General features: G+C 39.9%; 1 protein-coding gene across 2 annotated transcripts in view; it reads right to left on the reverse strand.

Annotated features, from left to right (window-relative positions):
* The window catches only part of DNAH11 (dynein axonemal heavy chain 11), a 369,573-nt gene that overhangs the window by 230,193 nt on the left and 122,955 nt on the right, over positions 1–16,425 (reverse strand). For both annotated transcript variants that reach the window (XM_086397406.1, XM_086397407.1), the window contains exons 31-34: positions 6,632–6,763; positions 4,676–4,836; positions 980–1,136; positions 718–863 (exon numbers count right to left, since the gene is read on the reverse strand). In XM_086397406.1, coding sequence (XP_086253532.1) covers positions 718–863; positions 980–1,136; positions 4,676–4,836; positions 6,632–6,763 — 596 coding nt within the window. The remainder of the gene's footprint in view (positions 1–717; positions 864–979; positions 1,137–4,675; positions 4,837–6,631; positions 6,764–16,425) is intronic.

A 16,425-nucleotide genomic window follows, 5' to 3' on the forward strand; every position in this document is an offset into this window, starting at 1 on the left:
ATGGACCACAGCCTACCAGGCTCCTCCGTCCATGGGAGGTTCCAGGAAAGAGTACTGGAGTGGGGTGCCATTGCCTTCTCCGCAATGGACATGAGTTTGAGCAAACTCTGGGAGATAGTGAAGGACAGGGAAGCCTGGCGTGCGCAGTCCATGGGGTCACAAAGAGTTGGACGTGACTGAGCAACTGAGCAACAACACTGACATGGTGCTATGCGTCAGGCACTTGCCCAAGGTTTCTGCATGTAATTCTCACGATAATCTGTGAGATGGATACTATGCTTCCCCTCATTTTATAGTCAGGAAGAAATCAGCAAACGAGCAGCCCTGAGGATGAGGGAAAACTCGGAGGATGTGGGATCTTGGAACCTATGTGAAGAAAGTGTATCATGTAGAAGGGAGAGATGGTGTCAGACGCTGCCAGAAGGTCAAGTAAGATCAGGAGTGAGAATTGATCACAGGATTCAGTGTTGCAGAGGGTGTTTATTCTTTAAGTAATTAAAGTAATGTGATACACCTTTCTTGTATTCAACACTCAAACACCACTGCAAAGACATGGGGGGTTATTCAAAATAAATCTTCACAATTAACCAGCCACTCTCATTCTATCCATCTCATGGGACAGGGAGAGGCCGTCAGAGACTGGAGACAAGGCCTCCTCTATTGCTCCATGGTGCTCTTTCTACTTGGAACAACAGGAAGAAGCCACATGCCACTCACCTCTCCTTCCTGTTTCTGATGGCATCGTGTATCATTTTCACTTGCACCGACACCACTGACAGAACTTCCACAGAGATTCGATTGAACTCGTCAAAGCAGCCCCAGGCTCCTGTCTGCACCAGTCCCTTATAGATACTTCCTATGGACTAAACGATGGAGTGAGGCATTAAGAATTTGTAAACAGAAAAGAGTTTTAAGGTATTAGTTTGAATTACTCCAGATGAGGAATAATACTATTAGGCTGTATCATTTTATAACTTACCTTGTAGTCCATTTGCTCTGAACAGTTGAATACATAAACCATCATGCCAAGGGCACGGCCAAGGTCTTTGGTGGTTTCTGTTTTTCCTGTTCCAGCCGGGCCAGCTGGAGCCCCGCTCATGGTGAGATGAAGGGACTGAGTCAAAGTAATGTAACACCTTTAAGCAAAAGAAAACACAAGTATTACAATTTTATATGAGATTCCTAGAAAAAGTGAAGGACAATCCAATATTTTTGTAAGTTTAAGAAGCTATGGTCCAGAATGTAGCTGTAATACAACATGTTGACATACCTCTGATTTGTTCATGGTAAAAGTCAGAATAATATTGTATCAAATTTAATTTCAGGTTGGCTGTTTAAAAATAGTAGAGAAGAAGGCATTGCTTTATCTCATTTCCAAAAAGCTGTGTATTTGAATACAAATGACACTTAATTTGTAATGCTCTTGAATTTCTGATATTTCTAGGTAAACATACTATTAATATGGCAGACAACATTTCAAAATATTGTTTATATAAGAAAAATAGGAATCTTGGATGATGAAGAATTAAACACTTCATATTTTAATAAATACATTAAGAGATGAGATGTACAAATATATATAAATATAAAGTACGCAGATAATATATACCTATTTCACTACACAAAGCAAATATGACACAGGTAATTTATTACATTAAAAATGTATTCAGGAATTCATTTCAAATGTGTTGTTATGTGTGTTTAGACTATGATAATACTTATTTTTGCAGGAAAGATTCAGATTCTTAGCCTAAGGAAAAATATGCTAAGACAGAATTTAACACTTGTAAAAGAAGGAAAACGAATACCTGGCCAGGACCTAACGTGGGGTTTCTGCAGATTCATGAATTATCTTAATTTTAGTACAGACAGGGGATCTAGTGGGGGTACCCAGGACCAGTGTCTACTCTGCCATCCATCAAATGTTAACCTTAAACTGCATTTCTGACATCAACCTGCCTCAGTTTTTTCCTCCATAAAATGAGGTTTATTATAGCGTTATATTAAGAAAGCCAACTCAATGAGGTGGCCAAGTGGTGAAAGCAATGGACGGCTAAGAAAGCCAAAGGTGAATGCCTTAAAAATTCAAAGTACTATGCAAATTGAAGTAATTACCTATGGAAATTGCAAGAGTTTCTATTTTTTACAGCCATCACATTTCAGAGCATCTTACAATGAATATGGAATTGAAAGATCCCTGGCCTAGGAATTACAGCACTTTTTCTAGTGCAGACTATGCCCTAGCAATCTTTCCCTGTGGTTCCTAGTTCCACTGGATCTACGACCACCTATATGCTACAGACTACATTTTCTCCCTGCCTTCCAGCCAGGAGCAGCCAAGTGACCAAGCTCCAACCAGTGTGAAATGCACCGAAATGAGCATACACGCCCTAGGATGCCTCCTTTGAGATGTTTTTCCCCTTTTCCACAAAATGAAGTAAGTGTTCAAGCCATGTGTAGCATGTTGGCCACCCGGAAGCCAATACTGCTGAACCACACTCCTTGGGAATGTCACCCAACTGAGACCCCAGCTTCCATGCTATTGAAGCCCTTATATTCCAGGTCTTTCTGTAACAGCAGCTTAGCCTGCACCCCAGGAAACACCTGTGTTCCAGCCCAAGTCTCTCAGTTACAAACTGGGTGACCTGGGTCTCTGAACCCGCCCACATAGGGGAGGAGATGATATTTTTCCAGCCTACCGCACCAAGGGAAGGTCAACACCAAACAGGACATAATGGCAGTATTTGCAAGGTATCTTTGTGTTAATGTAAACTATTAGTAAATAATCCTGAGAATGAAATGGGAGAGAAATGAACATACTGTGAACATCTTATACAGCCCTATTGACTCTATAAAAGGAATATTAATCTTCCTTTTTACTTCCAAATAAACCTTACAGTGATTTTCAAATTGGAAAGTTAATATGCTATTGGTCCTCACTATTGATAGACTTTAAAACGCCTCTTCCCTTTTGTCCTGTACCCTGTATCCTTCTCTATTAACAATGGCACGGATACAGCAGATTCTAGGCATTTGCAGTTTTGACGATACAAGTGATTTTGTCAGGCTACAAATTTTAATTTCTCACGCTGAAAGCAGTACGTAAATTAACTAGATAGTGAACACTGACTTTAGTGAGAGGCAAGTTAAAGAGAACTGAATTAGAGAAACAATTACAGAAGCCTTATGATTTATCAATGACATAGTCACAAGTAGATTAATACGTTTAAGAACAATCCCAAAGCTAATGAGGGAATTTCACCAATCTCCCAGGGCACCATTATGACCCCAGGTCGACAGACAGACTTGAAGCTGTTTGCACTTTCATTCCCAGTAACGTATGCGGCATGGTGATAACTGGGTACTTGGGAACATGAGTATGATCTTGAGGTCTGATTTCTCTTTCATTAATGACAAAGACTAAATATGCTTTCTCCCATCAAATAATTTAGCACAGGTTGGAATACTAACAAAGAATTTCAGGTCAAGGTGACATATCCTTATCTCTACAACATTCTGACTGCGTGTATCTATTACCCTGGAGTCAGGAGGCAATGAACTTTTAAGAACCACTTGCTCCTTTGATACTCTTGAGCCACACTGGGCTCTGTATCTATCCCGTGAAGCAGCCAAGCGCCTTTCCATCTTAGAAACTTTGTACTTGTCTTTACCTGTAACTATCTGGCCCCGGATGTCTGCCTCGCTGGTTCCCTGTTATCATTTGAGTCTTGGCTCCACTGTCCTCTCACAATCTATAGCAGGCTCTTCCTTCAAGAGACTTTCTAACATATCACCCTGTACTATTTTTGTCATAGCATATGGACAACCGACTCATTTGAAAAGACCCTGATGCTGGGAAAGATTGAGGACAAAAGGAGAAAAGGGCAGCAGAGGATGGGATGGTCGGATGGCATCACTGATTCAATGGACATGAACTTGGGTGAACTCTGGGAAATGGTGAGGGACAGGGAGTCCTGGCATGCTGCAGTCCATGGGGTCGCGAGGAGTTAGACACGACTTAGCGAGTGAACAGCAAGTATTACCCCCTAACACAGCTCTGTTCATCTGTTTACCATTCCTCTCTGTTCCCAGCCACTCACGAGCCACACTCCCCTAGACAGTGCGCTTTGTAAGAGCAGGAATCCTGCCTGCTTGATCCTGGGACGGTCCTCAGCACAGTGCTTCAGAAGTACTGTATCTGCTGAACCATTCCTGTTCTCCCTCTTTTCTTCCTTCACTATATGTAACCTTCAGAAATGAACTTACCATAGGCAATTCTTCTTTTTACACTTTCAACAAAAGGATGCGGCGGGAGAAATGGTTAGAAATCCTGATATCAGGGTGTCAGCCATAAATAACCAGAGAGAATGGACTCTGAGATCAAAGACGCTGCCTTGAGCCATATTAATGGCCTGTGGTTTCATGTTTCTACCACACAGTACCTGTCATTATGCTTTTCTAATTTGGTTCTCTTGTCTCTAACACCAACATACACTGTGCCACTCAGTTAGTACATTTCCATACTGCTTTCATAGAGTTTCCCTATTTGTTCCACATTTTCCTGCAACCCTTTATTTTCAGCCATCGAAAATAATTATTTTGAGACATCTTACCCATGCTAGGGGACTTCTTTTGACTCGGCTTTTCCCATCTGACTTCAACTTATCATTGTTACCTGTCAGTCAGAGGAGTGATCACAAGTCGAGGGCTGTTTCCTAAATATTCATAGAAGTACTGGAACTGGGCATCGCAGATATTTACGAGACAATGTTTCTGGGTGTCCTCCCACCGGTGACGAAGCTGAGAGAGCCAAGCAAAAGCCTCGGGAGTGACGACCTGAAAACGTCATCTGATCAATACACACGAACACTGAAAGTTTTAAGGCCACAAATGTAATCCATTAATTAACTCTGTTGAGTCACATTTTACTCCTAAAAAATCTCACAAAAGGGAAATCTCTTGCATGCTCCTGCAAACTGTAATTGCGTGTAAATGGTTGAATACTTAATCAGAAATATGTGTGTAGTAAAAGTCGTTTTAAGAAGGCTATTACTGTACAACAACACCAATTTCTTGATGCAATGCTTTTTCCTCTTTTGTGAATCACCCTAGAGGATTGGATCACTTTTGTGACTTTATATTCATATCAGTGGAATCAGATGGAAAAAGCACATAATCCATTATTTCAGCATGTCAGACGTATAAACAAACTACACTTTCAACCAAGTCCATTCTAAAATTGTTTTGCTTTTATTACAGATTTCCACTCCATTTTTCATTAGGTCAAACAACAGTATTTTTTCATTGCCATTATTTCTTATTTTACTCAATTCTATCCATTATTTCCTAGTTTGAAAAATAATTCCAGTCTCTTTCCAGATCCAATGTGACCCAAGGATTTCCTAGGAATCACTTGAAGTTACCAAAAGTATTATCTGCTCATTGTCTATGTCTATCTGAGTCTCCACATTGCATATTTAGGCACACCAAATGAGCAGGAATTAGACAAAGTCTTTATCTCTTTAAGTACAAAATAAAGAACATATTTTAAATTAAAACTGTTGCTGCAAGCAAACCATCACTGATTAAAAAAATGATAAAATATGCAAGGTCATATCAATGGCTCATCATCAAAATGAGAACACATGGTAAGAGTATTTTGCAAGGATAAATTTTAGATTAGGATTTAAACAACATTATTCAGTAAGTGTCCTGAGCCTGGATCAAGAACTGTTTCTTTTTATGTTCACACGAGGAAGCATTTGCTTGCACTTTGTGGAGAGAATTAAAATTCGCTTTGATTTTAATAAATTGAGAATGAACTAGAAAAACAACAGAAAATATGTCACAATATAAGCATACCCTCAAACCATGAAGGTAATTACCACCCTCAAAAAAAACAAAAAAAAGAAAAGAGAGATTTGGAAAAAGCAGTTTTATGGGCATGGTATGTCAGTTTTGTTCACTAGACGATCGTACTTCTGACATTTTAAGTAGGAGTATATTTTGAAAAAAGGATGAGTAATTCTCCTTCCACATTAAACACTGGGGGTATCAAAGAGATACATGAACTTTTTAAAGAGATAAGGAAAGAAGGTAAACAATGCATTGAAAGGAATAGAAAGTAACTACTATTTTTTTTTTTTTTCAAGTAATTTAGCCTGGAATGGAAAAGACAAGGGGTGGCCAACATTTCTCTTTCTTCAAAAAGAAACTAATCAAAGGCACACAGAGATGATTGAGGTGGCCCACAATCTTACTGCTATTGACGGGATAAGCCACAGAGGTGGTCACCACAGGGCAATGGGCAAGATGCTTAGGTGTAGAGAAGACATAAAGCAGGGAAATGAACACATGACTTCTTGGAGGTCCCACATCCTGGCTTAATTTTTGGATGATCTGAATTAGAGGAGCCTTACGAGGCCAAATCCCTGGGGATATCACTTGGGGTAACTCTTTTAAGGATAATATATTTGTTAACCCATATAAAATGAATCCAAAGTAAGTACAACCAATTTCTTAGGACTAATCAAAAATACCAACTTAAAAAAATTGCTTTCTCAGAAATATTTTTGACAAAAACACCACTTTTAGTAAAGAGCAAAAAATACATGAAATCTCTACAACTTGCCTTCTGAGAAATAAGTTTTGCCACCACGTCTCTGGCATGGACATCGATGGTACAAATTGTCATGATCTTCTGCCTGTCTCCAGGTAAAAGTTCTCCCAGCAGAAGTGCAATCAGTGTATTCAACTGAGAAATCTAGAAGGAATTTTTTTAGAGGTAAGAGTTACAAATATAGAATTTTATAGCCCAACAGTCTTTATAATTGTAAAAAGCCCTTTAGTTTACAAAATTATTTCAAATACATTGTCCCAGCTGGCCCTCCAACAACTGTAGGGGTAGGAGTGGAGTGGGAGGAAGGGATTTAATTAATTAATTAATACAGAATAAATATTACTACTGCCCCCATCCCCCTACCTCCTGAGCTAAGACTCTGAGAAGACAACTCAACCTGTAGGAAATGACAAAGCCAGACAAAGAAGCAGGGTTTCCTGGTTGCAGTGACCTGACTATCCACGTAACCATAATCTAGTTTATGACTTCAGTGGAATAGTAATGACTATAAAATTTTAAAAGGTCAAACTGAGCTAGCTTCTGTCAAAGTATAGTAAGAATTAAAAACAAAGTGCTTTTTTGATTGGTTGGTTTTCTGTTTTTTGTGTTTTTGCATGGAATACAGGGTGATTACTGAGAAAAGCTTTCAAATGTATGGCTGAAGACTGCTGCATTTAAATCTTATTCATACCCCTGGTGCTTCCTTGGTAGCTCAGCTAGTAAAGAATCCACCTGCAATGTAGAAGACTCTGGTTCGATTCCTGGGTCGGGAAGATCCACTGGAGAAGGGATAGGCTATCCACTCCAGAATTCTTGGCTTCCCTGGTGGCTCAGCTAGTAAAGAATCTGCCTTCGATGCAGGAGACCTGGGTTGCATCCCTGGGTTGGGAAGATCCCCTGGAGAAGGGAACAGCTACCACTCCAGTATTCTGGCCTGGAGAATTCCATGGACTGTATAATCCACAGGGTCACAAACAGCTGGACAAGGCTGAGCGACTTTCACTTTTCACTTTCATATCCCTGATGGCGGTGGTTTAGTCACTCAGTCATGTCTGATTCTTTGTGACCCCATGGACTGTAGCCCACTGGGGCTCCTCTGTCCATGGGATTTCCCAGGCAAGAGTATTGCAGTGGGTTACCATTTTCTTGCCCAGGGGATCTTCCCCACCCAGGGATTGAACCCAGGTCTCCTGCATTGCAGGCAGACTTTTTACCATCTGAGTCATCATGGAAGCCACATTCATATCCCTATGTTTGCCTAAATAAGAGTTGTCTGGTCCAGCAATTTCTGAGATCAATATATTTCAAACTAATGCTCTCTCTTCCTAGAATGGAAAGAACTGGAATGGAATCACATGGAATATAAAGAAATAAGGATGCTGCATTATATTAGTAAGAACATGAACTGCTTTATGAGTGTTATTTCAGTTTCAAACTGGAGTGTATACAGATATGTGTAAATCAGATCTGATATAAACTTTCTTAATGTTAATCATGGTCAGAAAGGTTTGATGGATACTATCTTAGGCGGTCATTTGGCTAGCATGCTTATTTGCATACAACAGTCTGGTCTTACTCAAGGTTTATTAACAACAGCAGCAACAAAAATCTGCCTCATTCCAGGGTAGCACATTACAACACAATACTGTCCCCTTTACTTTCAGTTCAGTTCAGTTGCTCAGTCATGTCCGACAATTTGTGACCCCATGAATCGCAGCATGCCAGGCCTCCCTGTCCATCACCAACTCCCAGAGTTCACTCAGACTCATGTCCATCGAATCGGTGATGCCATCCAGCCATCTCATTCTCTGTCGTCCCCTTCTCCTCCTGCCCCCAATCCCTCCCGGCATCAGAGTCTTTTCCAATGAGTCAACTCTTCCCATGAGGTGGCCAAAGTACTGGAGTTTCAGCTTCAGCATCAGTCCTTCCAAAGAAATCCCAGGGCTGATCTCCTTCAGAAAGGATTGGTTGGGTCTCCTTGCAGTCCAAGGGACTCTCAAGAGTCTTCTCCAACATCACAGTTTAAAAGCATCAATTCTTCAGCACTCAGCTTTCTTCACAGTCCAACTCTCACATCCATACATGACCACTGGAAAAACCATAGCCTTGACTAGATGGACATTTGTTGGCAAAGTAATGTCTCTGCTTTTGAATATGCTGTCTACGTTGGTCATAACTTTTCTTCCAAGGAGTAAGCATCTTTTAATTTCATGGCTGCAATCACCATCTGCAATGATTTTGGAGCCCCCAAAAATAAAATCTGACACTGTTTCCCCATCTATTTCCCAAGAAGTGATGGGACCAGATGCCATGATCTTCATTTTCTGAATGTTGAGCTTGAGGCCAACTTTTTTACTCTCCTCTTTCACTTTCATCAAGAGGCTTTTTAGTTCCTCTTTACTTTCTGTCATAAGGAGGGTGTCATCTGCATATCTGAGGTTATTGATATTTCTCCCAGCAATCTTGATTCCAGCTTGTGCTTCTTCCAGCCTAGCATTCCTCATGATGTACTATGCATATAAATTAAATAAGCAGGGTGACAGTATATAGCCTTGATGTACTCCTTTCCCTATTTGGAACCAGTCTGTTGTTCCATGTCCAGCTCTAACTGTTGCTTCCTGACCTGCATATAGGTTTCTCAAAAGGCAGGTCAGGTGTTCCATCTCTTTCAGAATTTAACAGGCAAATTTGGCCTTGGAATACGGAATGAAGCAGGGCAAAGGCTAATCGAGTTTTGCCAAGAGAATGCACTGGTCATAGAAAACACCCTCTTCCAACAACACAAGAGAAAACACTATACATGGACATCACCAGATGGTCAACACCGAAATCAGACTGATTATATTCTTTGCAGCCAAAGATGGAGAAGCTCTACACGGTCAGCAAAAACAAGACCGAGAGCTGACTGTGGCTCAGATCATGAACTCCTTATTGCCAAATTCAGACTTAAATTGAAGAAAGTAGGAAAAACCACTAGACCATTCAGGTATGACCTAAATCAAATGCCTTATGATTATACAGTGGAAGTGATAAATAGATTTAAGGGACTGGATCTGATAGATAGAGTGCCTGATGAACTATGGAATGAGGTTTGTGACATTGTACAGGAGACAGGGATCAAGACCATCCCCATGGAAAAGAAATGCAAAAAAGCAAAATGGCTGTCTGGGGAGGCCTTACAAATAGCTGTGAAAAGAAGAGAAGCGAAAAGCAAAGGAGAAAAGGAAAGATAATAAGCACCTGAATGCAGAGTTCCAAAGAATAGCAAGAAGAGATAAGAAAGCCTTCTTCAGCGATCAATGCAAAGAAATAGAGGAAAACAACAAACTGGGAAAGACTAGAGATCTCTTCAAGAAAATGAGAGATACCAAAGGAACATTTCATGCAAAGATAGGCTCGATAAAGGACAGAAAAGGTATGGACCTAACAGAAGCAGAAGACATCAAGAAGAGGTGGCAAGAATACACAGAACTGTACAAAAAAGATCTTCATGACCAAGATAAGCATGATGGTGTAATCACTGACCTAGAGCCAGACATCCTGGAATGTGAAGTCAAGTAGGCCTTAGAAAGCATCACTATGAACAAAGCTGGTGGAGGTGATGGAATTCCAGTTGAGCTATTTCAAATCCTGAAAAATGATGCTGTGAAAGTGCTGCACTCAATATGCCAGCAAATTTGGAAAACTCAGCAGTGGCCTCAGGACTGGAAAAGGTCCGTTTTCATTCTAATCCCAAAGAAAGGCAATGCCAGAGAATGCTCAAACTACTGCACAATTGCACTCATCTCACATGCTAGTAAAGTAATGCTCAAAATTCTCCAAGCCAGGCTTCAGCAATATGTGAACTGTGAACTTCCAGATGTTCAAGCTGGTTTTAGGAAAGGCAGAGGAACCAGAGATCAAATTGCCAACATCCAGTGGATCATGGACAAAGCAAGAGAGTTCCAGAAAAACATCTATTTCTGCTTTATTGACTATGCCAAAGCCTTTGACTGTGTGGATCACAATCAACTGTGGAAAATTCTGAAAGAGATGGGAATACCAGACCTCTTTCCTTTATAGCTTTGCAAAGGACAGTCAATGACAAACTGTTTTATCCTGAAGGAATTGGTTGTAAGTGAATATATCATATCACCAAAGGCTGTCAAACCTTTACTGTCAAAAACAGATTCCCTTTAGTACTATTACCACATTCCAGAAAGCATGAAATAGTGCAGATTGCCCTGAGACTGCTGTGCAGCTAAACGGCAGAAGGTTCTATAGGTACAGCACGCATAGAGAAGGCAGGCAGGGAAAGAATACCCACAGTGCGCACAATTCACATTAAATCAGAGTGCACACGCACCAGGCACTAAGTAGGGTTATTGTCTATATTACCTCATTTAATCTTCACAACACTCTATTATTCTCATTTTGCAGGTAAAAGACAACTGACTCATGGGTATATTGACCACAACTGCCAAACAGGGCAGGGGGGGAATTCAAACCCAGACTGTCTGACTTCAGAGTCTCAGTTCTTATTGATCACATTGCATAGACTCCTTGTACCAGCCTCCAGAAGACCAATCCACCCACCACTTTCAAGTTGGAAAAGCAGTGGTTATGCAAAAAGCATTCAAGACAGACTTAAAATCAAACACAATGAATAGCTGGTTCAAAGGAATAAAAACATGTACTGGAGACATCCAGCCTTATAGCATTAATCTACTTTTCATATTCTACATCCAAAAAATGTAGTTCAGTTCAGTCGCTCAGTTGTGTCTGACTCTTTGCGACCCCATGAATCACAGCACACCAGGCCTCCTTGTCCATCACCAACTCCCAGAGTTCACCCAAACCCACGTCCATTGAGTCAGTGATGCCATCCAGCAATCTTATCCTCTGTCGTCCCTTTCTCCTCCTGCCCTCAATCCCTCCCAGCATCAGAGTCTTTTCCAATGAGTCAACTCTTCCCATGAGGTGGCCAAAGTACTGGAGTTTCAGCTTCAGCATCAGTCCTTCCAAAGAAATCCCAGGGCTGATCTCCTTCAGAATGGACTGGTTGGGTCTCCTTGCAGTCCAAGGGACTCTCAAGAGTCTTCTCCAACACCACAGTTCAAAAGCATGAATTCTTCAGTGCTCAGCTTTCTTCACAGTCCAACTCTCACATCCATACATGATCACAGGAAAAACCATAGCCTTCACTAGACGGACCTTTGTTGGCAAAGTAATGTCTCTGCTTTTGAATATTTTATCTAGGTTGGTTATAACTTTCCTTCCAAGGAGTAAGCGTCTTTTAATTTCATGGCTGCAATCACCATCTGCAGTGATTTTGGAGCCCCAAAAAATAAAGTCTGACACTGTTTCCCCATCTATTTCCCATGAAGTGATGGGACCAGATGCCATGATCTTCATTTTCTGAACGTTGAGCTTGAAGCCAACTTTTTCACTCTCCTCTTTCACTTTCATCAAGAGGCTTTTGAGTTCATCTTCACTTTCTGCCATAAGGGTGGTGACATCTGCATATCTGAGGTTACTAATATTTCTCCCAGCAATCTTGATTCCAGCTTGTGTTTCTTCCAGCCCAGCGTTTCTCATGATGTACTCTGCATAGAAGTTAAATAAGCAGGGTACATGGTAAGAAAAGCAGAGGTGATTGTTATGTCATGACTGCCACATTCAGTGTTCATCATACCCTGCTTATAGGCTCCACAAGGGCAAGGTCTGTGTCTGCCTACTTAAGAGCTTTGTCCCCAGGGCCGCTGGGGAACTAGGTGGTGAAAGTAGGTGCTTTGAGTAGATGAGACAAGGAAGAGCAAGAGTGTACACACAGGTAAGTTTCTCAGCAAAATTTCTCACACGTTGGTTAGAAGAGTGGTACTTGCGCACTGGATATTTTCCCATCTCGGCAAAGGTACCCAGTCTGAAGAGTCCCAAGGCTAACACCAGTACCAGAATTTGGTTAAAAAGTGTTGATTATAACAACAGAAATAACAGTTTATGTCTCTTAAGAACATTTATAATTTCAAGTCCTTTCAGAAGCACTGTCTTGTCTGAGCCTTCCTGTGATCTCTCCATTATTGATCTCTCCTTTTTTTACAAAAGTTCAGCCAAGTGACAGATGATTAAAAACACAGCTTGTCAACATTATGCGAGACTTCCCTGGTGGCATCACTGACTCAATGGACATGAGTTTGAGCAAACTCCAGGAGATGATGAAGGACAGGAAAGCCCGGCATGCTGCAGTCCATGGGGTCACAAAGAGTTGGAACGACTGAGAGACTTAACAACCGACAAATACATAAGGCAACACAGGAGGAACATTTTCCTTGTAGCAGCAGAAGAAACACTGCAATTTTACCAGCATCAAGGGAATAGAAGACTTCTCAATTTAGGCACACCCAAGTCATAGTGGCAAAGAAGCTGGAAGTGCCCTTCTGTAGAAACGGTAAAATCTGGAGCTTGTAAGTCCTCAGCTCAGCAAGTTGAAGTGAACATTATAAGGTAACAACTATAGCACTTTGGGAGTCAGCTACCAGAACCCTCCAACCTCCCTCCAGCCGGACAAACACAGAAGCGATACTCTCTGCGTCTCTTAACAATAGCCATAAGGATCTCTAATCTTGAAACCCACCAATGTTTTAAGTTTAGCAGTATCAGAAAAAAATGGATTTTCATTTACTGAGAACAAAGAAAACTGCCAGAGAAAGTAGGTCCCACACTTTCTGACACTATCAAGTCTGTGGAATCCCAGTTTATCACCTTCCTTTGCACTATTCATTTCTTACTTCTCCTTCAACCATATCACGAAAACCAGCACAATACTGAGCAGCGAATGTCAGAGACAGTGAGCATAATCACCCCATTCCTGACATTAATGAAAATGATGCTAATATTTCACCATTAAGCATGATTTTCTCTGTAAGTTTCTGATCATCTTCATTAAGTTTTCAAGTTCCTTTCAGATGCTTTATAGGAAAAGAAAAAGATGTAAAAATCACTAAAATAAACTCCCACCTTAAGATACTTGAAAAAGAGGAGCAAATTACACTCAAAGTAGATGAAAGGAAGTCATCAAGATAAAGCAGAAATCAGTGAAATACAAAACAAACAATAGAGAAAATCAACAAAGATCAGGTTTTTTGAAAACTTAAATAAGATTGATAAACATATAGAAAGTCTGATTACAAACAAAGGAGAGAAAACACAAATTACCAGCCAGGAGTGAAAGAGAGGCACAAAGCCAGACCCTCCAGATATGCTAAGGATAACGGTGGTAAAGGACGACCTACTCACATCAGTTAAGTCTGAAAACTTAGCTCTGGGTGGATGAACCTTCTTCAGCAAAGGGCCAGACAGAAAACGTTTCAGGCTTTGAGGGCTACATGGTCTCTACTGAACACCACCACTTACAAGACCAGTGCCGGGTGAAAGCACCCAAACATATACACAGCAGGCCAAATGTGGTCAGACGGCTGTAATCTGCCAGATCTGGACAGAGATTAAAAATGGGTTAATACCTTGAAAAAACACAAATTCCCAAAGCCGACACAAGAAAAAAACAAACAAAAAAGCTACACAACAGCATGTATATGAAAGAAATCAATGTATAAGTGAAAGATGTTTCACAAAGCAAAATGCCAGGCCCAGAGAGCATCACCAGAGATTTCTATCATACACTGCCTGTCACCAAATGATACATGAGAATACAATACTTTTTCACTTCCTTTTAAGGAACATAATCCTGATCCCCAAACTGGCAAAGATATTTTAATAGAAAATTACAGATAAATGTCCCTTATGAACATAAATGCAGAATTCCTGGACAAAATATTAGCAAATAGAATCCAGCAAAAAATACATACACATCGATAAATGGTAATACATCATAAACCACTGGAGCTGCCTTTGTGTTCAAAAACTCACCATAGTAACAGAATAAAAGAGACAAACCTCAAGAGAGTATCTTAGAAGATTTGACAAACTTCAGTATCTCTTCAAGATAAAAGTCTTGGTATGTAATGGAAGGTATCTTACTCTAATTGAGAAAGATTGTCTACAAAAATCTAGTACTACTATTACACTTAAGACACTGTTCTTCCCTAAGACTGGGAAGAGGCCAGGATCGTCTGTCCTCATTACTTCTATTCAACACTGCACTCGAAGTCCTAGCTTAATTCAGTAACTTGAGAAAAGGGAATAAAGGACAAAAAGAATGGAAGACGAGAAGTAAACCTTCCATTACTTATAGACGGTATATTCATGCACATAGAAAGCCTATGAAACGATATTAAAAAGAAAATCATGCTAAAACTAGTAAACAAATTTGGAAAAGTCTCAAGACACAAGGTGAATGTTAAAATGTCAATATATTTCTATACACCAGCTACAAACATTAGAAAATAAAATTTAAAAATTAATTCACATGTTTAGAGTCAGGCACAACTGAAGCAACTCAGCACAGCATTGTTCAGAAAACATTGCTCAGAAACAGTAAAGAAGATCCACATCAAGAGACATAACATGTTCTTGGATTTTAAAAATCATCATTGCTGAGATATTCATCCTTCCAGTATTTTTATATTCAGTGTCATCCCAGTTAAAATTTAATTAGACTAAATGATTAATGAAGCTTTTTAAAACAAACAATATGATGGAAAAATTTATTTGGAAATGAAAAAAAAAAAAAAAAAAAAACGGGCGACTCCCTGGTGACCCAGTGTCCCTGGTGGTTCATTGGTTAGGACCCTGCACTTTCACTGCCAAGGGTGTGGATTTAATCCCAGGCCAAGGGGTCGCAAAGAGTTGGACACGACTGAGTAACTGAGCACTCACACAGGGAACTAAAATACCACAAGCCACACAGAGGCATCAAAAAAAGAGGAAGAAATGAAAAGAACTTAGAAGAGCCTAAATAATTTTGACAAAAAGTAATACAATTGGAGAGTACATATAACATGATTTCCAGGTGATATAAAGCCACAGTAATTAACACTGGATGTGGTATAGAGAGACAAATAGATCCATGGAACAGAAGAATCTGGAAATAAGCCCCCTTATAAATAACCATTTGACTTTTTACCAAGGCACAAAGTTAACTCAACAGAAAAAGAAGAGATGTATGGATCACAGATCTAAATGAAAAACCAGAACTATACAGCACCTAGAAGGAAAACAGGAAAATATTTTTATGACTTTCAGAAAGGCAAGAACTTTCTGTATGTGACATAAAGAAAATTGATCATAAAGTAAAAACTTGATATACTAAACTATATCAGAATTAAAACATTCTACTCACAAAGTATACCGTTAATTAAATGAGTAGTTAGTCCATCCATGTCCTGCCCAAGGACTTCTGCTCAAAACAAATCCTGTAACCATTCTCTACAGCAACGTCTGCTATACAAGTATGTTTGTCAAGACAGTCTAGAATGAAGGCAGTCAATCCCTCTGCTCACAAGATGGATAAAATGTGAGACCCACAGGACTGTCTCCCTACAGCGCTAAATGGAAAACACAGACCAAAAAGGGAGGGGTGCTGATTTGAGAGACTGGCCAACAGAACTTTCTGTTGTACTTCATCACTGCCAAGTTTATTACAAGTTTATAAAATGAGTAAAAAAACTCTTTGCATCTTTTTCTATATTCCAGAACAGTTGATATAACATGGTACTAATCTGTTTTTAAAATGTCTGACAGAACCATTGGAACAGTACTCTGTTTATAAGATAGATAGATATATATATATATATATATAAATTTTAACTTGATTACCATTTCAATTATTTCTGTGGTTACTGGTCTACTCAAGCTTTATATCTCACTTT

The sequence above is a fragment of the Bos grunniens genome, chromosome 4, assembly GCF_055505025.1.
Source record: "Bos grunniens cultivar Pamir isolate PY7600 chromosome 4, Bosgru_T2T1.0, whole genome shotgun sequence".
Lineage (NCBI taxonomy): Eukaryota > Metazoa > Chordata > Mammalia > Artiodactyla > Bovidae > Bos > Bos grunniens.